This window comes from Podarcis melisellensis (genome assembly GCF_964234715.1).
Source record: "Podarcis melisellensis genome assembly, chromosome: 17".
NCBI classification, from domain to species: domain Eukaryota; kingdom Metazoa; phylum Chordata; class Lepidosauria; order Squamata; family Lacertidae; genus Podarcis; species Podarcis melisellensis.
Genome location: NC_138534.1, coordinates 23,433,782 through 23,461,273, shown reverse-complemented (window position 1 = coordinate 23,461,273; position 27,492 = coordinate 23,433,782). Strand labels below are relative to the sequence as shown.

The 27,492-nt window shown below is 39.8% G+C and overlaps 1 protein-coding gene across 13 annotated transcripts in view; it reads left to right on the top strand.

Moving 5' to 3' along the window:
* Window positions 1-27,492, top strand: part of NFIB (nuclear factor I B) — a 278,673-nt gene that overhangs the window by 209,879 nt on the left and 41,302 nt on the right. For 12 of the 13 annotated variants that reach the window (XR_014163929.1, XM_081894288.1, XM_081894295.1 and 9 more), the window contains exons 5-8: window positions 994-1,114; window positions 2,110-2,228; window positions 17,026-17,154; window positions 21,524-21,702. Coding sequence is in view for 12 of the 13 variants with exons in the window: in XM_081894288.1 (XP_081750414.1) it covers window positions 994-1,114; window positions 2,110-2,228; window positions 17,026-17,154; window positions 21,524-21,702 (548 nt within the window). In the remaining variant the exon portion in view is untranslated. Of the gene's footprint in view, window positions 1-993; window positions 1,115-2,109; window positions 2,229-8,744; window positions 9,412-17,025; window positions 17,155-21,523; window positions 21,703-27,492 lie in introns of those variants that run through there. The other variant, XM_081894286.1, reaches the window with a different exon arrangement.

Genomic DNA, 27,492 nt, shown 5'->3' with positions numbered 1-27,492 from the left:
TTTCTTATGCCAGCAAGGAAGAAATGTTATAAATAGGAAGCTTAATTTTAGTTCAGAATAGTTAATAAATACATTAGAAACATTTCTTTATCTGTCATGAGAATAATACATACAGTGAGCATCCTATATTTAGATAATAGCTAAGATTATTCATCATGGCTTTTGAATATACTTGCATGGTAAAGTGCAGTTGTTGGTTGAATAGAAAAATGTGTTAATGTACAGCACTCGTGCATGTTTACCCAGGAGTCAATTCCACTGTATTCCCTAGCACTTACTTTCAGATAAATGGGCACACAATTGCAGCCTTTAGTATTCTAAATTGCATTAAAGTCATTCAAAAATATGCAGCAACAGTGAAAACTTCCAATTTCAGGTGTATTTGAGATTATTATACTGTGACATGAAACAATTAGTTTAACGTTCTGGGCCCTTCCAATTAGCAAGTAAATTGTATGTAAACTACCCCAAGAATTTGATTGAAGGGCACCAAGAAATAATAAATACACACATTTGTTGTAAATAAGGAATGTAATGCATGCTAGTATTCATGAAAGTGAAAATAATGCATGGAGCATATTAATGTATGTAAAATAAGAGTTTAGTTTCCAATAGATATTCTGTTTCACCAACTGAAACAAGCATGTGTTTATGCTGCATTTAAAATAATCCCATTTTTGTGTTGTTGCATCCAGAATAAATACATTTTAAATTATATAACAGAAGTATTGTACTTGTGACAGTAATTTTCACTTTTTTCATGAAATGTTGATGGAACGGGAGAACTCAAGGAACTAGTTAATCACATAACTGTCTAGCTTTTCCCTGGTTATGGGTTAATTTTTCCTCAAGTCATACAACTAGGAAAATTAATTTCCTCTCGCTTCTCATTAGACAAAAATAGAGAGTTAACTTCGTTTAAGGGTGTGCTTTTGTTAGTATTAAATTGCTGTTTAAAGACTGGTGTGACTATCTTAATGCTGTGTTCTTTAGCGCCTATAACCCAGGGAGCTGGAGTGAACTTCCCCATTGGAGAACTTCCAAGTCAACCATACTACCATGACATGAACTCGGGTGTAAACTTACAGAGGTCACTATCCTCTCCACCAACCAGGTGAGCATATCATTTTTAAAAAGATCTAGCTATCATTAGGGTGTTTGTTGTTGTCGCTGCCACTATTTTTTGTATTTTTATTTTTATATCTTATGCTTTATGTGGAAATTGTTCAATTCAGCAGTGTACTTACTGATGTGCTTTATTTACAGTTTAAGACTACCATTGTTATCTTTTGTAATCATGCAACTCTTTTTATGTCGTAAGCCTCCTTCAGCATAGTTTTTAATGGTGGAAAGGCGGCGTGTAAATAAAATGACATTGAGGTGCAATATTGTACTTCTTAATTATGTGTAGACAAGTAACAGTTAAATATTTCCAATGCTTTCTATTAAAATGGAAAAATCAAGTAGGTGTGGTGATACATTTTACATTATCAAGAAAGTCAGCAAAATAGAGTGGAAGCTTTCAAAGCGATCATTTTTTCAAACAATAGTAACAGCAACAACAGCAAATACTGGTGATGTAAGAAGTGTGAATAGTAATAATAATAATAATAATAATAATAATAATAATAATAATAATAATTTATTCATAGCCCACCCATCTGGCTGGGTTTCTCCAGCCACTCTGGGCAGCTCCCAACAGAATAAAAGCACTATAAAACATCAGTCATTAAAAACTTCCCTATACAGGGCTGCCTTCAGATGTCACTTAAAATCAGATAGTTGTTTATTTCTTTGACATCTGATGGGAAGGCATTCCACAGGGCAGGCACCACCACCGAAAAGGCCCTCTTCCTGGTTCCCTGTAACCTCACCTTTCGCAGTGAGTGAACTGCCAGAAGGCCCTTGGAGCTGGACCTCAGTATCCAGGCTGAACAATGGAGGTGGAGCAATAGGTTTTTGGATCTGGAAACATGAGATCAGAGTTTGGTTTAACCCAGGAATAGTTTTGGGCTTGACACATGCCATCTGGATCAAAAGAGCTGTCTGTTGTTACTTTTAATACACATAAAGGCAGTTAAATTAATGCTCCTTCTTATATATTCACAGTAAGAGACCCAAAACTATATCCATAGATGAGAATATGGAACCAAGCCCAACAGGGGACTTTTATCCTTCCCCCAATTCACCAGCTGCTGGGAGCAGGACATGGCATGAAAGAGATCAAGGTGAGTAAATCCATATTTTTATAGTGCTTCAGACACATTATCATTTATGGAATTTTGTTTTACCTCATAAATACATTCATGCTTTGCAGTTTGAAATGGAGATTCAAATCTAAATCTACTACTAGGCTGAAGTATGTTCCTAGACTTTTCAAACTTACAAAGTAGTGTTCATTAGTCATCATTAATCTTACCATCATCCTTTTTTTTTATTTTTACACCCAGATATTGTGAATATGCATACCAATCCTTTTACTAAAACAACAGTTTTCACTGGAAGCTAAACCTGTCAAATGAGAGGGTCGGGATAGATATTAATTTATTCATCTGACTCTCTGGCTAGCAGAATCTAGCCACGCCGGTAAATAATTGAATAAATTATTAAGCTTTCACCGTATATTTTATAAGAAAATGAATAAACATTCTGCCTTTTTTCTGGCCTTGTTCCTGTGCCTTTAATAGCAAGTTGATGTGAAAGCATTAAGAAAGTAAAGCTGCCTGTGGTATGAAGAAAAAGAAATTGCTTCACCTGTTTTATTTCCCCATGTTGGTTTGCTAATAGAGATTCGGAAGCAGGTCCAGAAAAGATGTAATAGCCTTAACCCTGGTGATTTGCCTTCCTATTGTATGCTCCCTAATGTCTTGAAATTTTCATTTTGCTTTTTCTTAAATTATTTCTGTTTATCTTTACATATAAGCCAATGAACATACTAGTTTACTCTCAACTGCCCAGTAACTGCTACCCTGAAAGTTGTAGACATTTAGCCAGCAATCACGTAACAAACATAACAAAGTGCACTTTCCGTTTATCATTTATTATTTTTATTTCTTTAAGGCATTCATATAAAGCGTGCATAAAAAAATAAACCAGGCAGCAAATAAAATTCACCTTAAAAACCAAATAGAAACTTGAATACTTCCTAATTTCTCTTTTACTTTTAATTATCATTAACTAGTAGTTCTTTTCATAGTCTTCCTTGCAGTATTTCACATAATCCTCCTTACAGAACTTCTTGCAGTCCTACTAGCGTAATCTGTTTATTACAATTGCTTTTTAAATAATTCAAATATTTACTCCAGTCTTCTAAGAATCTCTGGTCCTGCAGATTTCGAATCCTGTCGAATCTGAGTTGGGAGGAAGTTCCACAATGCTAAATAAATGGCTTCTAATAGTTCAGTTGTAAGGAGGAATAACTCACCGCCTTGGTAGTCAGTCAGCCCTGGCATGGCCAGTCATTTAGAGTATCTTTTAAGAGCAGACAGATTGGGAAGTCTTGGTGGCATTCTTTGCAGGGGTAACCAAACTTTTTTTTCAAATAGGACCAGATTTGATGAAGTGAACATGTGTGACTGCCGACCAAAGTTGTTGAGCCAGATTAGGTCCCTGAAACAGACTTTAGACATGCCTGGTTTAGCAGCACAGATCCAGGCAGAGGCTTAGCCACCCCTGTTATAAAGGAACATTTTTAATTGGTTCTATCAAGCAGTTCCTTTCCCACCTTCCCTTATGTAAGAAGTATCTGAAATATAAATGGGGTACTTGAATAAAACAGTTCTTTACATTTGCCTTTCTGTTGATACAAGTGATACGCCATATTCCTAGCTTAAGTGGCAATAGTAATAAGGCCTGATTGAGTTCTACCTCCTCAGCCCCACTGTCTTGCCTTAGAGGACATCAGTGGCAGCTGTTTCTTGCAACTGCCAGCAAAGGAGGGCTTTCCTGCACCATGGGCTGAGTGAGATCAAACTGCTGAGCACCAATGCCTTGTCTTAGACGACATCAGCGAGAGCCGTTGCCTATGTTGGTGGCAAGTCTTTCACTGATGTCCTCTGACATCATCACTCATGTCCTCTGACATCAGTGCATGGAAGTGGGGTTGGGGAGCTGAAACCCGCCTAGCACATAATGGAGGCAAGCGAAGCATATCCGATCAGCAAAAATCAAACTTCCTTAGTTCTGGCCAATTGTCTCTGCCAGAATTTATTGCCCTTGTTTGCTATTTGAAAGACCTGCAATATTATACAGAAAAGTGCACAGGATACTAGAATTAGGTATTTTGTGGTAAAAGGATATAACTTCTCCTGAGCCAGTGAAAGCTACCCATTCTCAGAAGATCCTTATCTTTCATCTCATCACCTCATGATGTTATCCAGTTTCCCAGTTGCAATTAATAACTATTTCTAGCTTACACATAGAAATAAATTACATATTGTACACGGTATGCAATAGTCTTTGTTTCAGATTTATATTGATTATGGTTTTTTTGCCTCATTTCTTTTTAACATAGCATTAAGAAGATGGTTTTTGTGCAGTGTTTTTACTTAAAGGGAATGTTACACTCTTTGGAGCAGTTGTGGTACCAATCATAAAAGTTCCATTTTAGTAATCCCCAAATATTTATGTCTCTCAGCTCCTTTGCACCTCAGGCAGTATCCCCCATTCCCCCAAATGATCTTTTTACAGCATGTTTAAACAATATTTTATTTGGGTCAGTTTTTACATTCTTCCCACTTACTGCAAAATATCAATTTGGAATGTACTCCCCCCAAAGAAAACTTTCTATAAATAATGCAAGTTTTATTTGTATCTTTTTGTACATATATTTGCAAACATGGGGATATAGGATTGGGCTTAAAATGAAAAAGACTCGCCTATTGGTTGGTATTATTATTATTATTATTATTATTATTATTATTATTATTATTATTATCAACATCTGTTGGGCTGCTCAGACATTGCTCTTTATTCATATCCCAAAGAGTGACATCAATACTGATCCTCAATTATTTATTTTTAATTCTCCTCAGTTACCCTCACCACATGCAGAAGTGGTTATCTGTACTAGGAACCTTCACAACTATTTAAGGGGGATTCTCGTTTACCTTAGTTATTGATATTTAGAGTGATTTCCATACCCAGAATAAGATGCAATCCCATGCTCCCATTTGTGTGATCACTTCTGTACACCATGAGGGGAGCAGGAAGGGGAAATGCAATGAGTGATGGGAGCACCATCTGAACAGATGCTCTGTTTTGTTGTCATTGATTTTTGGTACTGATTTCATGAAAAGTCACCCAATTCTTAAAACTTGAATGCTTGTATCAAGAAGGATAATTTTTTAAGTTCCTTTGCATGGTGGTCTCTGCATAATTCTAGTTGTGGAGTGCAGAGTTCTGTGGTGCTTAAGCTTTGGTGACCTGCAGTTAAGAGGGCAAAAAAATGTGTCTAAACAGATTCATGGTAAAAACCGGTCATTTAAGGGGCCAGGGTTATGGAGTGGCCTTAAATCCTGTGTCCCCACCCCCCTTTCTTTATTTGGCAATTTTAAGTATAGTCAACAATTTTAACTGAGGTGTAGGAAAACATATCCGGGCAATAAATCCCCCCCCCTTTCTAGTGGTACTCAAGGCATTGAAAAAAGCAACCTATGTTATTTGTTTAGGATCTTAGTTCCATTGCTTTAGTCCTGCTCCTGTAATAGATGTTGATAGGAAAGACATTGCTGGTGGCTATTGCCACGTGAATTGCACAAAATACATAGGGTAAAATGGGAAAGAAAATGGGAAACCATCATGTGCATATATCTGCAGAAGCAATTTTCAAAAATGGTCATTGTCCACCCTCTTGCAGCTCCTTTATCATGAACTATGGTGTATCAGGAATACTTTTCCCATGCAGATTTATTATAGGGACTGGACTGTTTTACTTTTTTTGCAGTCTAACCTTTGACTGATAATTCATATTAGTTTATAGTAATTATAGTACTGCATGGATGTGTTTGGAGTGTTATTAGCTGATTCTTTGTTATGCGTTCTAAATGGTTACTGAATTGATTCCTGTCCTGTCTTCTTTAGTTTTAAGAGATGTTTGTCATGTCACTTTGCCTCTCAAACACTTAAATACTTACAACTTCCGTTGATGTGCTTCAGTGATAAGCACAGCCTTCCATTGTAAACTAAACTGCCAGGCTTCGCATATCCTGAATGTGCAAACACAAATGTGTTTCCAACTTAGAATAAGGTTGGTTTGGGATAGGCAGCATGATCAATCTTTCAGAGGAAACCTTTGACACATTCTAGGTTCCTCTTCGAGGCCCTGGTCCTTGGAGTTAACTAGTTCACTCAATCCACTAAGCCAAGACTTCCAGTAGTGGTCGTCAAAATACCTGTCATCACCTACTCAATTCTAGAGAGCAATAGGATTCTTTATTGTATACATTCACACAAGACATGTGGTTTGAGAATCCTACCAGAACACAAAACACTCATTTTCTCCCTCATTGCACCCCCTTCACTCCCTGCTCAGCTCCACTCTTTTTTACATCCCTTTTATCTGTTAAAGTCAACTCTGACATTCTATATCTGGGGCTCGCTTCACTCAGAATTCCATCGCACTCACCTGTTGTCCATCATTCTTCACCCAATACATTGTTACGTTGCGTTATCAGAAAATACTTTCCCAGTCTCCTGAAATTCAGGGGCAGATGTATTTCTTACCATGAATTGGCACATTTGAGGTCTGGTTTTGTGGCAACTTCAGCACCGAGAACTATGGTTTTGATGTTCAGAGTTGGTAAGTACCAAGGGACCTGGTACAGTTCATCCCCAGGGTCTCCATACGAGAGGACTCGGGTCACATCACAAAGGAAAAAGAAGAAACACTATTGGCCAAATTGCTGCTTTCATAAGATTCTGAGGCTAGTGGCAGAAGATGAGATTATTTGTAATCTCAGTTCCCAACATCCAGTTGCCATAAGAGTACGGTCATGCACTAATGGCAGGCACAGCTTTTCTAGAAGGTTCCTGAAGCTCAGCAGCACCTGAGATCTTTGCTCCACAAGTATGAATATGCAGAACCACAGTTACTGGTAAGTAATTCTTCTTTTCAAAAAAATAAAAAAATGATGACAATTTTATCGCAGTGTGAGAAAAGAGAATTTTGTGGGTTAAAAATATATATTTCATGGAGTTTATGTTTCACCGTTTATTAAAGATTATTAAGTTAAAGTCAGTGGTTAATATGTTATTTTATCTCTTGAGCCACGCTACTTTTTTTTACACCCTCTCTCTCACACATATAGGCATCTGATATGTTAATCACTTTAACATAACCCCCCTATTTATTCATTTAACTACTTTGCAGATTAATTTGAAATAGTAAATGTAAGTACATGTCAGGAGCGCAAGAGCACAGTGCGCGCGCATTCTTCACGAAGTGCCCAAAAATTAGCAAGGGGACTTTGCAGTTCATTTAATTGGAAGGGAATGTGCAAAGCACTGACACAAAATAAAAGTTCAAAAGCACAATAATTTCACATAGACTCTGATCCAGTGCTGTTTCTGCCCGTGAGGTGCCTTGCCTGGCTTGAGCCAAGCTGAATCTCTTAGAGATGAAAGGGCACTTAAAGCAATCTGTCAAAGCATGACACACATTTTGGCCAGGATCCCAGAAGCTGCTTGGGGAGTAGTGGGGTACCTGAAGGTGCCTGGAATTTCAGATTAGAAATCCTGGCAACCAGAACCAAGCACATCACTCCCGAATCACCATCATGGTTTGCCAGAAAAGAGGGAGATGTTCTCTCCTCTGCTCAGGCGCCACCAATGCAGCTGGCTATTTGCTAATTTGCTAATTCTGCAACTTCTAACCTAACTCTTGTTAAGTGACATAAGTTGTCCTATAAACCCCCTGGGGTCTGGCTGCCTTTGCTAAGTAATTTGTCCTATGAGTGACAAATCTATACAATGTTTGCTCAGGGATGGTGGGCTTGGTCCTAGACAGAAAACCCTGATTTCCAATTGCAACGAACTTCCAAGGCATTCCGAAACCAAAAGACACCATTTGGGTTGGACACTGATATAGTGCAGGGAGTTGCAGACAGAGAATGGAAAGGCAAGTCCCTGTCTGTACACATACAAAATGGCGTTTCTTGAAAGCACTATTCAAAGCTAGGAGGTGATATGAAAATGAATAGTCATTCCATGGTTGCAATTGATATGCAATACGGCATTTCCTTTCCATCCTTACCCAGTTTTATGAAGTAATGAAATGCTAGTTGATATTGCTTACCTTGGGAAATGAATGCATTCCCCTCCCCTCTTTCTTTCTAAAAAATAAAATTAAAAAATCCCTTTGATGGGAAGAGGATCTTGCTTAGAAAGGGGGATAATTTAAAATGCAACAGGATGCAAGAACATTTGCCACGAAAGGACTCTATGAAAAGAACTGGCATGGGTTAAGAAGAAGCCCCCATACAATATATATATATATATATATATATATATATATATATATATATATATATATATATATATATATTGTCTCTGGTAAAACAGCAGCAGTTTCTCTTGCACGGCTCAACAGCAGTTAAGCTCATTCTTAACGTTAGACTAAGACAACATATTTACTCAGGCATGGAAAGTTATGTTATGGTGTGTTCCTAGAGCACTGAATACAGATATAAAAAATTATTTGAAATTGTACATTAGGGTGTACAATTAAATACATTTTAATTTTACAGTTTCTTCATCATGCTCACTTTCCTATGGTTCTCCTGCGTTCAGCAACAGCAAACTAGTACAACCCCAGCTTTCCATTAAAACAGAAGCGCTTGGATCCCCTTCGCCTGTTCTTCACCTTCCCCCTGCCGGACTTCCTTGTGACGAGGAACAAGTATCTTCTGCAGAATATCCTCCTCCTGGACCTCTGCCATCTTTTGCTATCTCCCCATCTTCTGGACTTGCTTTCCCTGGAATTCCTTTAAATATGGGGCCATCTCCTGATGGACCTTTCCTTATTAGACCCCCGTCTCATGGTTTTTCTAAAATGGAAATCTTAATTTCAGAACTTAGAGAATTAAAAGGGGAGGTACGTAGCGCTGTTCAGGAGCTGAAAACCATAACTGGACAGCTAGGCCAGCTGCTCACCTACACAGGACAGAAAAATGCAACTCCTAAGGCACACACTGAAGTTTAGGCCCTGTTTTTTCTCCCCTGGATAAACATTCTTTACCTGGAAAATGCATTTATTCGGTAAGGGTTCCTTTACAGGATGCCCATTTGATTGTGTTAACTGTGTATTCTGTCCTAACGAAAGCATGACCAAAAGCTTCTTTTAAGAGAGTTATATATCTATATTCCAGTAGCAATTTGTTGTACTGTTGTAAATATTTAACATCTTACAATATATCCTAATAAATGTATACATGCATTATACACCAGCCTTTATTGTGTTTTTATTTCAAGTTCTTACCTTCAGTTCTTTCTTTCCTAAGATGAATCCCTGCAAAGGAGCAGGTATATGCTGGGAGGGCTGGAAGTAGCGTTGTTGTCTATTTTTTAAGAAAAATCTTCCCGTAACTTGATTGTGTTTTTTTTCTATTTTGTTTACAATATAAAATAAAACAGAGCAGGAGATAACAGAAGGGATAGAGAAGAAAGAGATCCATAATAAGTACTGTATACAATCATTCCAAATCATTTGTCCATTGCAGAGTTTGCACATGAGAGTCTTTGTAATCATGACCTGACAGGTGGATGCCTTCCGTATACTTCATGCTAAAAAAACCAACCAACCAGGTAGGGCCGTAAGATATTCTGGACGTTGATTTTCTTGGAAGGTCAGTTCGCCCAATACTAGGAGACTAGTTGTTACAAGAGCTCTGTATGTAAGAACCGGTGCCTGAGTTACCTTTCCATCCCAATCCCTTTTCCTTTTGTGTTGCGTCTTTTTAAATAGTAAGCCTGAGTGCAGGAATGGTCTTATTACGGATATTTGTAAGCCGTTGCGGGAGCTTTTCCCCTCATCCTACCCAACTAAAGAAAAGGGTAAAATCCTTTCAACAAGCCCATGTAAGAGGTTCCATGTTGCTGGAATATAGTTCAAAAATATGTTCATATCAGATAGCCAGGTCGGAAGCTAGTTATCCAGATATAAACCTCAGTTGGAGAAAAAAAAGGAAAAAGGCACAGGTAGGCATTAACTGTTTTCCCGCTGCTTTGAATTTAAGTCAATGGACACTTCTGATCATCCTCAGCAATGTCTGTTGCCCCTGGAGAGCTTTGGGAATGTTATTTTCCGCAGCCTCTTAGTTCATTGGATTCAGATGCAAAGCACTGTAAATTCTTTCCCCGTCTCTCCTTTACTCTGGGGTTGCAGCGCTCATCTCCCTCTTATTGGCTGAGGGAGCCGGCGTACAGCTTCCGGGTCATGTGGCCAGCATGACTAAGCCGCTTCTGGTGAACCAGAGCAGTGCATGGAAACGCTGTTTACCTTCCCACCGGAACGGTACCTATTTATCTACTTGCACTTTGATGTGCTTTCGAAATGCTAGGTTGGCAGGAGCAGGGACCGAGCAATGGGAGCTCACCCCGTCGTGGGGATTTGAACCGCCAGCCTTCTGATCAGAAAGTCCTAGGCTCTGTGGTTTAACCCACAGCACCACCTTTAAAATTAAATAAATAAATAATAAAGAACTACTACAGTTTCCAACAATTCAAACATTTTGACCCAGATTATTTTTTTAAAAAAAACCCTATGAATATAAGATTTTTTAAAAAATGCTAACAGAACATTGTGGCCCCAATCTACATATAGGCCCGTAGTTTTTAGTAGCCTTAAATGTCCTTAATTGTATTGGATTTCAAGCTGCGTCTAAATGTGCCACTTTAAAATTCATTTCAGTTCCTCAAAGGGATCTACTAAAATTGAAAATTCAACAGCAATCCAATCCACACTTACTTGGGAGTAAGTCCTATATAACTCCATAGGGCTGTATTCTGCTGTTAGTAGTTTTTCAAACTGGCTAACACCAGGGCTAAAAAATACTGATCTTACTTGATTGATTTGTGCTGTAGACCAATATTTCTTAGATTCTTAATACTAACACACTGCACTCAGTAGCTTTTTTGTTTAGGTTTTTTTTTTTTTTACCCTAGAGGCATTATGAACCTCAGTGATATGCCAGTTCTTAATGGACAAACAACATATTAGCCAGTATCAAGTGCAATATGTTTGGCTTTTACAATTAAATTTCCTCACAGCCACCAAGGCTTTGCTTTTTGCTTTTAAAGTTCTGTCTCTGTTGGTTATGAAATTATCTGAAGAAATGACCTAGATGATGTAATCCACAACATTTTTCTGTAGTGTATAAATCTAATAGCCTGTTGTTAGTTTTAGGTAGGATTTTGTAATCGGGTGTTCTTAACATTGTAGAGTGATCTTGCTAGTACAGTTGTATTATACGTATATTCTCCAGCATATTGATCCTTCTAATTTTTGAAGAACATTAGGAAAGAGCTCATCATCATGACAGACAGGATGAGGAGGCTGCCCGAGTGAAGGCCTGTGTAATTCAAGGATCTCTTGGAACTGTATTACACCTGTGTGCACTTTGTGGTGCTGTGGTCTAAACCACCGAGCCTCTTGGGCTTGCTCATTGGAAGGTCGGCAGTTCGAATCCCCATGACATGGTGAGCTCCCGTTGCTCTGTCCCAGTTCCTGTCAACCTAGCAGTTTGAAAGCACACCAGTGCAAGTAGATAAATAGGTACCACTGTGGCGGGAAGGTAAATGGTGTTTCCATGCACTCTGGCTTCCATCACGGTGTTCTGTTGTGCCACAAGCGGTTTAGTCATGCTGGCCACATGACCCGGAAAGCTGTCTGTGGACAAACGCCGGCTTCCTCAGCCTGAAAGCAAGATGAGCGCCACAACCCTGCAGTAGCCTTTAACTGGGCTTAACCGTCCAGGGGTCCTTTACCTTTTACCATACTTTGGTAATGGATTCATTATGCTCCTTTTTAGTGGATGGTTATTGAGGTCAGCTTTGCCTGCATCATGATTGTTTCTCCCAAGTACAGCTTATATGCGGGGAGTGAGGAGGGATTAAGGGACAATTTTGAATCCAAACCTGTCTCCCAGTTAGGACAAAGTAACTTTCATGCCCATGTATAAGCTCTGTACTCTGTACTAACAAACTTACATCAAAGTAAGGTAGTCCATCTTTTTCCTAAACAGATATGAAGATGACGTCTTTTACTGTTCATAGGGAAATTAATCTGCTGGCAACTCACCACTGCTTTATCCAGCACCTGAAAATGCTAAAATACAACCCAATTTGTAACGACCTGTGCTTGGAGTTTTAAGTCAGCGAGGGGTTGTTTTTTATGTATTTAGAGTCAGATACTAATCTGCTTTTTCTCCCTTTTAAAGAGTTTTCTTAGGTGTAAAAATGAATGCTCCCTTCCTGCTTAAATTAGGGAAGACTGAAAAGGAATAAATATTTCAGTTAGGCTGGCATTGCCTGAAATAGTTGGGTCCATTTGCAGAAGGTGTAACACGTGTTGTTGTTTTTTAAGTATTACTTTTGCACTACTTGAGAATTGCACAAAAAAGTGAAAATAAATTGATAGATGATGTTCTGATTGCATAAGACCATGCACATCCTTTTATGCAAGAGGAAACAGAAGAACCATGATAGGGCATGCCTATTACAGCACTTTGAACTCTTGCACAAATGCTTGTGGAATAACTCCTATCTATAGTCCTTCTGCTTATTGTTCTTTGGCTTCAATATAATGCTCCTCGCAGAGAAAGATTTCATTTAATTAAGTAGTTTGAAGCTGCGTCTAAATGGAGGTGGATTTGGGAATTAAACTGGGCTGGCTGCAGTAGATGCAAAACTATTTATTCTGTGCCTGTGCCCCTATTCCTTGGTGGCTCTCCTCCTGTAGATTCATGGGAAAGTGAACATGTTGTGTTGCTGACTGTGAAAGCCGAGCAGGTGTCCAATGCAGGCAGGTGGATCCTTGAACTCTGCCTCTCTCACAAGTTGACTCCAGGAATGTTCCATTAACAGGTGGCTCACTGATTGGGGCGCCATGTGACATTTATCGAGGGAGCTCTTGGGATGGCAGACAGCTCTTTGCAGAGGCAGAGGGTCTGTGCTTTTGATGAGGAAATTGCTGAAACTCATGTCTCATTAGTGTTTCCTAAGGTTCTTTGGAAGCAAACAACAGTTTAATTAAAGTCTGACGTAAACACATTTCTGCACTCCTTCCCCGCAGCATTTTATCACATTAGAATTGATCAAAATAGTTGCCTTGGGCTGACTTGAGCAGATATACATCTGGAGCGCCATTTGTGCAAGCTGCCGTTGAGCTGGCTACATACATTATGCTTCACAGCAAATCTCTCTTGCCTTCCTTTGTAGATGGAATTACCTTGTTGGGAGATGAGTTGATCTAACGTTCTTCCCCCCCCCCAATTTGCATAAGCCTTTATCTCTTTGATGTGCTAGTGTTTTAAATTTATAACATAACGCGGTCCAGACATGCATATTCTCTACCTTTATAGTATTATGCAAGAATAACTTCCAAGCTTTTAATCTAGCCATACCTCCGTTTAATTCCACCACCAACTCACACCAGTTTTATTCAGAGACATCTATGGATGTTATGATCTTGTGTTGTATTAGCATAATGTTCATTTCTAACTGGTGTCAGCTAGAGATGCCAGCACTTAAAATCCTGTAAAGGTAAAGGTACCCCTGCCCATATGGGCCAGTCGTGTCCGACTCTAGGGTTGTGCGCCCATCTCACTTAAGAGGCCGGTTGCCAGCACTGTCCGGAGACACTTCTGGGTCACGTGGCCAGCATGACAAAGCTGCTCTGGCGAGCCAGCACCAGCGCAGCACACGGAAACGCCGTTTACCTTCTCACTATAAAGCGGTACCTATTTATCTACTTGCACTTAGGGGTGCTTTCGAACTGCTAGGTGGGCATGGGGATTCGAACTGCCGACCATGTGATGGGCAAGCCCTAGGCACTGAGGATTTACTCACAGTGCCACCCACATCCCTAAAATCCTGTAGAGAAGCATTAATTGTTTATCTCTCCACCACCCAAAATGAAAGAGATATATATGTGGTTCCCATTCTCTAGTCTCCTTGACAAAGTCCTGTTGCATATTCTTTTTCAGTTACTCCGTATTATCAATATATATATTAAACCGAAGATGTAGAAGAATGGATTGTTACATTTTAACAGAGCATTGAAAAGATACTGCAAGAAATGTAATTTACAAAACATTAGTTGATAAAACCAGTGCTGAAATAAAAATTGTAAATTGAACAAATGCTGCGGCTGGTTGTGTAATATCTCAGTACTTAAAGACTTGGTGAAAAGAATAAGTCTTGAGCCTATGGAAAGAATAACATTGTAGATGCCTCAATCTTCAGTGAGGAGGGCGTTCCACATTTGAGGTACCAAGAAAACCTGTTCTCCTAATGGTCTATACTTGGATTTGGGACATCCTTCAGAACTTAACAGCTGGGCAGGTTTTCCTTCAGATATCTGGGTCTCAGGTTGCATAGAGCTTTGTACATCAACAGTATAAACAACATCTGGTTGCCCACTGTGAGAAAAGGATGTTGGACCAGATGGGCCATTGACCCAATCCAACAGGCTCTTCTTATGTTCTGAAGAACATCAGCGTGTTGAATTGGGCCTGGAAGTCCATTGCAAATCCCATGGAATTGCAGTAATACAATTCCAGCTGGCTAACTCGCTAACCTGGCCACCGTATTTTGCCATAACTACAGCTTCTGAGTCATCAGCAAGGGCAGCGCCAAGTAGAGTACATGCAAAAAGCAAGATTTACAGTAATCTAGGGAGGTTACCATTTTAGTGCTTTTTGCCCTCAAGGTGGCAGCTGGGTGTGGAGCTTGCATCACCCCCATCACAGACCATTTTAACGGAATGTCTTCTTAGCGCTGAGATTATATAAGTATGAAAAAGTCACCTTGCCAAAAGCAAATATTTATTTAATTTTATGAAACAAATGTTTATAATGGCTTTTGTGCTGGAGTAGAAAGGATGTTGTCTAGCAAAACGAAAAGGTGCTAACTAAAGAAGAAGGGTGCTGCTATTTACAACTCTTGTAGATGCAAGTTTATGTTATTAGATACTGATTTCAGTTATGCATTACAATGAATATTCATTTTTTTCAGTATTTTGTCTCACTCTTCCAAGTATTTCAGGGCCATTATGCTCACATCAGCTCGGAGAAGTCAGCTAGGCTGAGAAAGAGCCCCATATCCTCTTAATCCACAACTCCTTAAAATTTACACAAGGCAAATTAATACTTAGTTTGTAAAATGGCTTTTTATCGAGGTTTTCCTCTATATCTTTTGATATGTGCAGGTGTTTTTTCTGGAATAATATTGGAGACACACTTCAAACTACACTCAAAAACATTTGTGTGTCTACTTCTCTGTCTACTCCCAGCAAGTGGATGGGTAGGTGGTCTCTGAAAACTAATCATGGGAAGGGTTCCTCCAGCTTGCTTCCTGTTCATTTGCTTCACATTTCTAAGATTTCTCAGAAAATTCTTGGAGTCTTTCCAAGAGTTTTCTGAGGTCACTTCCAGATGAATCGTATATTAAGCAGGCATTCAGATTCGTTTTTGCAAAATTGTGGAGGTTACATGCTATTGTTGTTGAGTGGTTGTTATGTTCTACTTTTCTTACCACAAAAAGTCTGGATTGTGCTGGAAGTTGCTTTATCTCAATGAACACACCACTTATCTTTGCTGTGGGCTATGAAGGTGCACTCTTATTCTGCAAATGGCATTTGCTGGCATCTACCCAATTGTGTGAAAGATTCACACCAAAGTTCAACATTCTGGAAGCGCCCTTAGAAAGAACTGGAAAAGACGCTCGAGTCTTTGGCAGCTTTCTGCCAGACCCCAGCCCCCAGGTTCTCCATAATAAGTCTGCCTTCTCCCCCAAAATCTGCTCAGTTTACAGAGGTGGCGAGTGATTGCAGGATCATTTTTTAAGACTGAAGTGTTTCCAGCAACAATGAAGGATTCTGAGCATACTTAGAAACTTCTGTTACTGCCAGGAACCTTGGGAGTGGTTACAGATAGGTAGCTGTGTTGGTCTGCCATAGTCAAAACAAAATAAATTGCTTCCAGTAGCACCTTAAAGACCAACTAAGTTAGTTCTTGGTATGAGCTTTCGTGTGCATGCACACTTCTTCAGATACACTGAAACAGAAGTTACCAGACCCTTCTATATAGTGAGATTGTGGGGAGGGGTATTACTCAGAAGGGTGGTGGGAATGGGTGATTGGCAGATAGCTGTGATGACCCTGGGAGTGGTGCTATCCATTCTTCCTGCTTGCGTATACTGAACAAGGATAAACTGAAAATTTTGCTTTTCAGGGCCACAGCAGCAATGGATGGCTTAAGAGTGAAGCTTAATGTTGCCGCAAGTCCCCCCTCAACACACACACACACCCCACAAGGTTAATTTTAGGAAAGGGGCAGTCAGTGGATTCATCCTATTGCAAACCAGACTGAAATTTGCTGGGGGTCTGGGCTCATCTCAAAATGGGCTTTGTCAGTGGAGTAGAACCACTTGAGGTTTATTACCCCCTTCTTTTGTGGCCTGCTCACCTCAGTAAAGTCTGCCCGGTGCCATCATTAACACTGCATTTGTTCCAGGCAAAAGCTTAACACTTTTCTCAGACGTTTGATGAATTAAGATGATTTTTCTGCCCACTAATGGTACATTTTCATTGCTGACATTTTTACTGCTGTTTCATTGGGTTTTATTTAGGTCACTCTACGGCTTTTAATATAATGCAATGTTCTTCTCTTTTTATCTTATACGATTCTGTATTCTTTTTATTTTAAAATGTTGCTCGGAGTCCCTTCGTGTGCTGGGTGACTGATAAATAAGAATGGTGCTATGTGATCTCTGGGCTAACATATCTATTATGTCGTGTCGTCACTGCAGATATGTCTTCTCCTACAATGAAGAAACCCGAAAAGCCTTTGTTTAGCACTACATCTCCCCAGGATTCTTCACCAAGACTGACCACTTTCCAGCATCACCATCCAGGGATCCCGGGAGTTACACACAGTGGTGAGGATACGAGAGGGATGGAAAAACTCTGAACCCCGAGCTAGTCTTTCCCCAGCCACAATAACAACCCTTTTATTGACTTCATGCTCAATTTAACATCCAGCACAAAGTTATATGAAGGAAGAGATTCTGAGAATTTCAGCGTGCTTTAGCGAGAATAAATCTCTTGAAACCAGGGGTGGGGTGGGGTGGACGGACTTTTACAATTCCACCCCACCCCAACATATCTATATTATATGTCACAGAAGTTTATTCACTGCTATATGATATAGTTTCCTGGGATGACAAATAATCTCAAAATGGATGTGAATCTGTAATTCTATGTTACCTGTTAGATATTGTTCCTCCCGTGTTGAAATTAATTTATCATAATGACATTCTAGTGATAAAGAGATTTACATGCAGAACTTGAGTAAAATTATTTCCTTGAAAATAAGTTCAGAATATGAATGAATGAATAAACTTTATTACAGTCACAGACCAGCATAAGAGAAACATATGAGTAATATAGCAGTTAGGATTTAAACAGGTAATTGTTAAAGCAAATAAGAACAAAGAAACAAGCATAGGATAAAACATGTGAATAGAGTATGAGATTAAACGCAGATATGAATAAGAATTGATAATTAAAACATATAAGGGCTAAAAGACACGCAGTTCAGAATAAAAATAAGGGAATGCTTAGGTTATGAATCACAAAGGCTTATAGTATTGATAACTTCCTGGATTTAGTATTGCCTTTTCCAAGGGTCTTTCCATTAGTAAGCCGTAGATTACATTCCATAGGTGCAATATTAAATTAACAACACAATCTCTTGCATATTTTCTTGTAAATAAGTATCATTTTGCCTGCCCATGTAAATGTGTGTAGGATTGCAGCCAAAGAGGTAGCATGCAACTTGAACAGGTTTATTTCAAAGGCTTATAAAAGGGTGTTCTGAAAGGGTGAACTATAAATAGGAAAATGATTTCTCTCCAACACAGATTTCCTCAGCTGATAGCAAATTAGTTCCTCTCTGTTTCCTTGCTACTGATCTAAACTCAAAGCACGAAAGGATTATTATTACTTTTTGCTTAAACAACTATCCCTTAGTGTTGCATATTTAACTTCCGCCTTCTTTACTAAGAGAGATCCCAGAAGGACCTAACAACCTTCTGAATCTTCTCCTTTGGGCACATAATACCCCGAATAACTGCACTGAGAAAATAATGAATGGGATCTAGAGGAAAGAGGTTGGGGAAAGTAGCATAAGCAGAGGAGAGAAAAGGACACTTATAGAGGAAATGTGTATTTGTGGAACAGCCATATGACCCATCGAAGAAAATAACTGCCAAGGAAACAAAACTGCTCAAGGAAACACCAAACAAGATCCTTCAGAATGTCTTGCAGCACTTCTCATTTGTATCTTTTTTTAAAAAAAATGGAAAGCATCTCCTTGAAATTGCTTCCAAGCTTTCTCCCTGTGTGCTACGAAACAAGCATAATTGATAGTTTAAAAAATCTTTAGTATTTTAAAACTGACTCTGCCACATAACTTATAGGGTCTTAGGCTATGTACACAGCAAGGTGTCCCCTCTGACCCATGTTTAAAGCCTCTTATTTATGCTGCTCTTCACACTACAAAGGGAGCAGGGTGCCATTCACTAAAGCTGACATCTGTACATGTGTTGTCATCAGCGCATGTGCCACAGCTTCCTGAAATGCACACACCTCAGCTTAACTGCAGCTTCTTTTCTCCAAGTGGATGGAAGCTCGTTTGAGTTACAGAACATTGACCAGGAGTATTTTCCAGGAAATACATCTGCATTGTGGCCAACAGCATGTGACTTCAAAGACCAGCGGTGGGAGGTGTGCTGGAGCCAGTGTCAGCAGTAATGTGTACACAGCATTAGTATCAACTTTGTCTTTAACTGAAATGCTGAAGACAGATTGTTGCACTTAGGAGAGCATCATCATAAAGTTTTAAAGCAAAGCACTTAATATCTCATTAGCTGCTGGAGTTTTGATGCAGCAATGCGCTTGGGAAATCTATAGATACCAAGGACCACTTTCTCCCTTTTGTGTAACATTCCACAAGGGTTGTCTAGTCCTTGCAATGCAGGAATCTTTTAGTCTCATGCTTGACCAGCTGAGCTATCCTTCACATATTATCCCCTTATATAAATAGAATGTGATTATTGTGTACAATTATTGTGTACAATAATCACATTGTGGACGCGGGTGGCGCTGTGGGTAAAACTTCAGCGCCTAGGACTTGCCGATCGTATGGTCGGCGGTTCGAATCCCCGCCGCGGGGTGAGCTCCCGTCGTTCGGTCCCAGCTCCTGCCCACCTAGCAGTTTGAAAGCACTCTTAAGTGCAAGTAGATAAATAGGGACCGCTTTATAGCGGGAAGGTAAATGGCATTTCCGTGTGCTGCGCTGGTGCTGGATCGCCAGCTGCAGCTTCGTCACGGCCTCTAGAGCGAGATTAGCACGCAACCCTAGAGTCGGACACGACTGGCCCGTACGGGCAGGGGTACCTTTACCTTTACCTATTGTGTACATGCTCTGGTCCATGGGGTCATGAAGAGTCAGACACGACTAAACAACTAAACAACAACAACAAAGAGACATAATTTTCATGCCTGGTGCAACAACTCTGTAGTAACCAGATTTTATGTATTACAGTGGTTTTAGACATTACATACAATCTTGATAGAGAAATTTGTAGGGCGGAAGAGAATTCAAGAAAAAAATTATGTGTAATATACAATACTATACATACTTTTTTTCTTGAATTCTCCTGCACCCTACACATTTCTCTATCAAGAGTGTATGTAATGTCTAAAACCACTGTAATACATAATATCTGGTTAGATAATATCTCATCAGAAGGTGAGCTCCCGTTGCTTGGTCCCTGCTCCTGCCCACCTAGCAGTTTGAAAGCACTTCAAAAGTGCAAGTAGATAAATAGGTACCACTCCGGTGGGAAGGTAAACGGTGTTTCCGTGTGCTGCTCTGGTTTGCCAGAAGTGGCTTAGTTATGCTGGCCACATGACCAGGAAGCTGTACGCCGGCTCCCTTGGCCAATAAAGCGAGATGAGCGCCACAACCCCAGAGTCGTCCAGGCCTGGACCTAATGGTCAGGAGTCCCTTTACCTTTTTTAATATACGATACTATTTTTGTTCAGTACAGATATTGTCATTGGGCAAAGTATTTTCCTTGGCCCGAAGTTGAATATTCATTAGTATTTTCACAATGGGCAACTAATTATTCATAGTGTTACTGTTTAGTAATCCTTCCCCTACCCCCAACATGCCGTATTGGCCTGAATATAAGCAACACATTTCCCCCCAAATTCTGATTGTGAAAAGTTAAAGTGCGGCTTATATTCGCGACCTTATGCCGTCGGCAAAATGGCACGGCTCCCCCCTCAGGAAGTAGCCCAGGAGTGTGGAGCAACAGTGTGCAGGCTGCCCACTGCTTGAAGCCTCCCCTACATCAGATGAGAGAAGGGGGAAGGGGGGGAAGATCACTGGCAAAGCAACATGGCTCCCCCCCCCCAGAAAGCAGCCTGGGAGCGTGGGGTAACGGCGCCCGTCCTGTCCGAGGCTCCCAAACCTCCCCCAAGCTGCCGAACTTTGCGGGCGCAGCTTATATTTGGGTCAATACGATACATTAGCAGGGGCGTAGCACAAAGCATTGTGGAATCATTTGCTAACTCTTACAACTCTTTTGTTTCCGCCACACAGAAAATTATTTTGGGCCATATTTGATAACTAAAATACGTTTTCTGTAGGGCAATAATTTCTATATTTAAAGAAAAGTTTGAATAAAGTATGTGAAATGTGATTATTTGGCCTTTTATGCCTTTAGAAAACAGCAATGGTATATTTAATCAACAAAATTTATAGAACATTTGATTTTAAGAAAACAAAATGTTGCGATCAAATGTTTTTGAGCAACATGAGAACAAGCCTTTTCTGCAGTGGCTCCTCATTTGTGGATTGCTTGGCGCCTTCATTACATAGGTTTGGCACCAAAAACATTCCTCTTCTCCCAGACCTTTGGCTAATTAAGCAATCTGCAGCCTTTTACACTGTGTGAGTGGTTGTTAGTTACTGTGGTATGTATTTTTGTGTTTTTATATTGTAAACCACACCATGATCCTCAGATGAAAGGTGGCATAGAAATTTAATAAAGAATGATGGTGGTGGTGGTGGTAATGGTGATTTTAAGATGTTGCAGATGAAACCTGTGAAGAAGGCAAAAATATGGATCATTATTATTATTTGTCTGATATGGGTTTCTCTTGCCATGTCACGGGTGCAAAGTTTTACCATAACGAAAGGTCCTTAACAAATTCTGTTTTTCTTATCTCTTCTAGTCATCTCAACTAGAACTCCTCCTCCACCTTCACCATTGCCATTTCCACCACAAGCTATTCTTCCTCCTGCGCCATCTAGCTACTTCTCTCACCCAACAATCCGGTATCCTCCTCACCTGAATCCTCAGGATACTCTGAAGAATTACTCTTATGACCCGTCCAGTCCACAAACCAGCCAGGTACTGTAGCGCGCACACACACAAAAATAAATCTGTGAGTAATCTTAGGAGGAATGTGTTCTATGAATGTTCTTTTTTAGATCTGATTGTTGCACCTGTGGTCTACAAGCTGAGTCTTGCAGCATAATTAGTTCAGCATCCTTTTAAAATTAACTATGGATGGATAAAAGTGGAACGATCACTTGTAGTCCTATTCCAATCACTCTTGCTTTTGTTGATCACAAATTATTATATTTGAATGATGAATAGAGGATAGTCCTACATTTGTTTTTCCCCCCACCCCAGGAGTTCTGAACTCAGAATTATGCCATGGTTTTAGTCTTGTGAAATGATCTGTGGGGAAACGACAAGGGAATCATTTGTGTACCTCGTCCGTAGTTGACTATGTGAGCTTTGGTTGTATACAAGGTTTTCAAGCCTGTGGCTGGTAGAGCGTTCTTACTTTGTGTTTAAGTCACAACCGTTTATGGCAGTTAATGTGGGTGAAACATAGGGATGAAGTGCTTGCTTCAGGGAGAAACAAGGAATGTGCTAATGTAAACCCCACAAGAGAGAGCAGGCAATCCTATTTATAGACTAGCCAGTGTTAGATAAAATCCTCTTGAGTTGCATGCAGCTTTGCAGTGATTTGCATGCATTCAGCAAATCTTTGAACTAGTGGTGGTGGGGAAGTTAAGTTAATAAGCATTGCACAAAAACGGAAGACTACATTTCTAGTTGTTGTTTTTATAAAAAAGTTGCAAATGAATATGCAGCAGTTCACATATGTTTCCAAAGCAGCAGAGAAGTCATTTGTAATGGACTTGTGTACAGCTGTGCGCAACAGCATCAGAACATGTCATATGCAATCTAGTCGGACTGAAATATCTGCAGTGTGTGTTATTACAAAGTTCAGTTTCTGGTTTCACTGCCTTTTCCTCAGTGCTCCTGTCAAGTCCCATAGTTCACACTGGGTGTATTTTAGGTGAATTGCCAGCAGGTATACTCCATAACGGATAGTAAAGCACATGAAAATGTATTTTAATTTCCTCTTTCCTTTATAGTTTGAAATTGTGTTAATTCTGTTTTTCGCACTTCAGTTCGTAAGCCACTTTGTGGTTCCAAAAGATGTGTACAAGAAAAGTTAGAGAGATACAATTAATAAAACAAGAACCTAGCTACAGCATTTAATTCAAGGCAGCATAGCATAAGTACCGGGGGGAACCAACAGCTTGACAGCCTGGCTGAATAAAAATATTATGGCTGCTCTCCCAAAGATTACTGGAGTTGGAAGTGTTTCCCCAGGAAGAGAGCTTTGCCAAACTGCAGCTAGCACTCATAACGCACTAGTGAATTCTTAGAAATATCCTAAAATACTATTGTTGAGTTTCAGTTCTACTGTAGCAGACAGATTCACTATTTCCTGTGCTTTTCAGCCTTCAGGAATTACTAACGCTGTCTTGCCAGAATTGAGCTTTAGTTTATTCATTCTCATGCTATCCATTCTTGAATTCAGACTGGTGCTCAAGGATTTAACCATTACACCTGGGTTGTCTGAAAAAGAAGCAGAAATGAGTATGAACCACATATTGATGATACCTTATCCCATAAGTTTAATGTAGACATTATTCAGCTTACAGATAAGATGGAACTCTGTGCAACAGACCTGCCAAAGTTCAACAGCAATATCCCAGCACCACTTTTGGCAATAGACCTAGGATATAATAGCAGAAATGCCTATTTACTGTTTTGATTGTAAATCTGTTACTTGCAGATGTGAAAAGACAGAGCATGTGATTTGTATGCTATAGCAATAGAATTTGAGAAAGAAATAAACTTTTCTGTATTCAATGAAAACTTGCTTCCGTTGGACAGTTCCAAAAGCCATTGTAGCTATTGGACTTCAATGATGGAACAGTCTCATCCCATCCCACAGTAAATGTACGCTCTTACATGCAAATAAAAAGTATTAATAGCCTGATCCTAAATATACTTGGAATTAAGTCTCTCAAATTCCTTTGGAACTTACTTTCATGTGTGTGGATTGTGTTACAGCCCAAACAATGCAGAGAGTTCTTTCCCTTAGATTATTAATCCTAATTCTAAATGCTGAATGTCCCATTTTAGTTACAAATTGATGTCAGTGTCTGGATTAAATCTCCCGCAGTCTCATTCATATACGCCCACCTATTTTTTTGCTTAGACTGAAATGGAATTGGGACATGTAGAAACTGATTTTATTTTGTGTAAAGTTTCCATGAATAATAAAATCTAATTAAGGCATCCATTAGAAATCCTTAATGTTAATTCAGTGTGGAAAATCTAAGAGTTCTATTGTTGTTGTTTTCCAAACTGATATCTTAATTAGACATTATTAAGCAAAAATATGCAAATTAAAACTGGTCTTTCAGTTTTGTACATTTTTCAACTATTTAGTGATTGCTTTTCTTACATTTCAGTTTTGTAGATAATCTTTTAAACCTATCACATATTAGTAAATTGATAATACTTAAGATTTTCAAGAAAACTTTCAACTTTATAATTGATTTCATACCCTTTTGATGTTCTGCTGACAGCAGCTGATCCCTCTTTAATACTGGGAAACATATATAATTAAGGGGATAATGCTCAAGCACCATTGTGTCTTGAGAGGAAGCATCTCAAATTAAAATAATGATTTACTAATAACTTAAGAGCGGCAGCTTTCTTCCTGTATAATATCAAGATCCCCTGCTTTCAAGTTTTTCAAAAAAGTTTTCATCATAAAGACACATTAGAAGAAGATGGCAAGGGCAAAACTAGCCATTCTGAATGTCAAGCAAACTGGCCCATTGCTACTTTATTGGAATGTTAGTATCTTTTCTCTATTACAATTTTTTGTTCAATAACTGCTAAGTTCTTGCTCGTTGGTTTCATGTAATCTAGATTCCAGCCCTCTGCAATATATGCAAGAGTTTCATATTTACCTGTTACTCGGGTCTTCCAATACAGTCCATTGTCCACCTAGCTGCTCGATTCTAGCACATCCCTTGCAGTTGTAAGCGCTCTGCGCAGTGCGGTTGTGAAAGTGTCGTAGTGATGCAACATTGCTAGTAATGCATGAAAAGGTCTCCAAAGCAAATGTTTCACTGTAATTTTTAATAGCTATCCAATTTTAATCACTATACCAGTTAAAAGTGCTCCGCTGCTGACAGCGACAGAACAAGCCAATCGGGCGCCTGGGGTGGCTCGCATGCCCTGCACCCAGAGGCAGGGCCAGCCACCCACAGGGTGGGAACAGCCAGGCCAGGACGCTCCACAGGGCCTCCAAGGAGTCTGCTTGTCTCCTCTCACTCAGCTGCCCCACAGCTGAGGGGCAGGCGGCAGGCAGACTGTTTGGGGCAGCGCAGAGCCTGCGGGCACCCAAGCCACCATGTCACTCCCAGGAGAGACGCGTGGCTCGTGCACGCTGCAGACCCCGCGGGGAGTGCCGCCCGACATTTTGTCACTCCCCTCAGTAGTGACACCCGGGGTAAACCACCCCACCGCACCCTCCTTCCTTTGCTGCTTCCTGCTGACCACATCAGTATAAGGAGCCTATAGACCTTTGCAAAATATAGTAGTAAATTGGCCTAGCAGTTACCTGAGCAATTCCCCACCATTGTTGAACCATTTGTTTTAGATGTTAGAAGCATTGTTGTTCTCACCTGGATCGCAGCAAATACCATATACACTTACTAACTCATCACCACACTGGTTACCACACTGTTGTCTTTGATTTGGGATTTGGGGTAGCAATAGAGTGTGTCTTCATGGCTCCTAAGGTGAACACATGAATGCCAGGTATGCCAGCCCAGTCCTCGCCACAACACAATCCTGTTCTGCTTTGCAAGGCTGGCGTCGAAGGGCACATAGCTGTTGCGTCCTCCTCATGCCACTCTGCCAGTGCCCCCCAGATAAATGTACCCGGGGCCATCTGCCTGGCAGTCCCCCTCACACACTACGCCCCAGATTTGGGTAACGGTTGCTTGACAACTACAGCCCAGTGGTACACGTGCCCACTAACCAGTTGGGTAAGTGTAAATTGAAAAGAAATCTATCCCATTTTAATACCATTGTCCTCTTGAAAACATGAGCCAAATTCATTGGCAAGTGTTGGGATGGACATTCTATCCATCGATGGAGGGAGTGTCTGTTCATGAAAAAGAAATTCCATGAGCAGAAGCTCCTTCTGCTCATGCAATTGAGTGTTTGGATCCAACGAGACGGTTTTTACACAGAGGAAAGGCATACTGTTGAATCTCAGACTGTTGATGAACTCTACACCTCTACCTTTGATATTTTTCTGAATTTTGATATGTTTGGAGGCTGGATGAATAGAGATTGGTATTTTAAACATTGAGAAGGACAGACTTCAGGCTTGTGAGATTTGTTTTGTATTTTACTTATTCCCTGAGATTTACCCACAAAAGAAATATACTTAGAATTTTCCTTTTTCGGTGGTGCCTCTGATCAGAGTTGAGTTGCGCAAACAGTACTTTCACACATAAATCCATTACTGGTTACTCCCAAACTTTCTTAATTTCAGCGTTCTGATTTACGTTAAGGGAGTCACTTGTCAGTGCAGTAGTTAAACTGGGTGGCAGAAATTGCTGTTGATCTACCAGTAGATTCCAATCTGCTTTCTGCCCACCCTTATATTTCTGAGTGCATTGGAGTTATATTCTGAAAGATTGGCATCAGCATGTAAAGTCCTTCGGCACACAATGATGCTAGGAGTTCGTTCTGTAGGCTGTAGAATTAAAAGAATTCTTTTTTCTTTGTTCAAAAAGAAAAGAAAAACCACATAGGACGTTTCAGTAACCAAAGGAAATTGTTCTATGCAATTGTATGCTTTCAGCCAGACAACTACACTTCATTACATGTAACATACAGATTTTTCTTTAAATAAATTTGGTTATCATAGCTTATAAAAACTGCATCTGCACAAATGTAATTTCAAATTCAGTTATACTTTTCCCACTTCAAAGCATATTCATTCACTTGGTTTTCAGGGATGTATTGTGATAATAGTACTATTTTTCAGGTAACAAAGAACCTAGCAGTATTTACCTAAAATTGAACTTTCCCTCCTCAACATTTTTTGGTATCACTCTAATTTAGATTAAGATGACCACTCAAGGTGAATCACGTTGCCCACAGGAATTTTGAAACTAATTGCTTTACCACTGCACTGATTATACAGTGGTACCTTGGTTCTCGAACTTAATTTGTTCCGGCAGTCCGTTTGGCTCCCGAAACCATTCAAAAACCAAGGCACGGCGTCCGATGGGCTGCAGGAGCTTCCGAAAAATGTTCAGCTTTTGAAAAACGTTCACAAACCCGGAACACTTACTTCCGGGTTTGGAAGCCAAGCCATTTGAGTACCAAGGTACCACTGTCGTGAGACAATCACAGTATTCAGTTGGATATTTTAAGTGAAATCAGTTTAAAAATGCAGAGCTAGATGGTATTTCCACAAGGGAAACCCTCTTCAGGTTTCTTAGTGAAAGGTTAAATGCACCTTTTAAGCAGTCCAGAGATCCAAGAATGACTTTTTTTCTCTTAAAAAAAAAAGCTGGGGGAGGTAATAAAATTTTAGGTAAATTTAGGTAATAAAAGAACACTTTGCCTTCAGGATGAGTGTTTTGTGGTGGGGAGATGCATGTGGGCTTGTATTGATGAGTCAAGATAGTATGTATTAGCGCTTCATGATCATTAGCTCAGTAATCCTGTATAAGGCAGGCCACTATTATTCTTATATTAAAGATGGGGGACTGAGGCCAAGAGAAT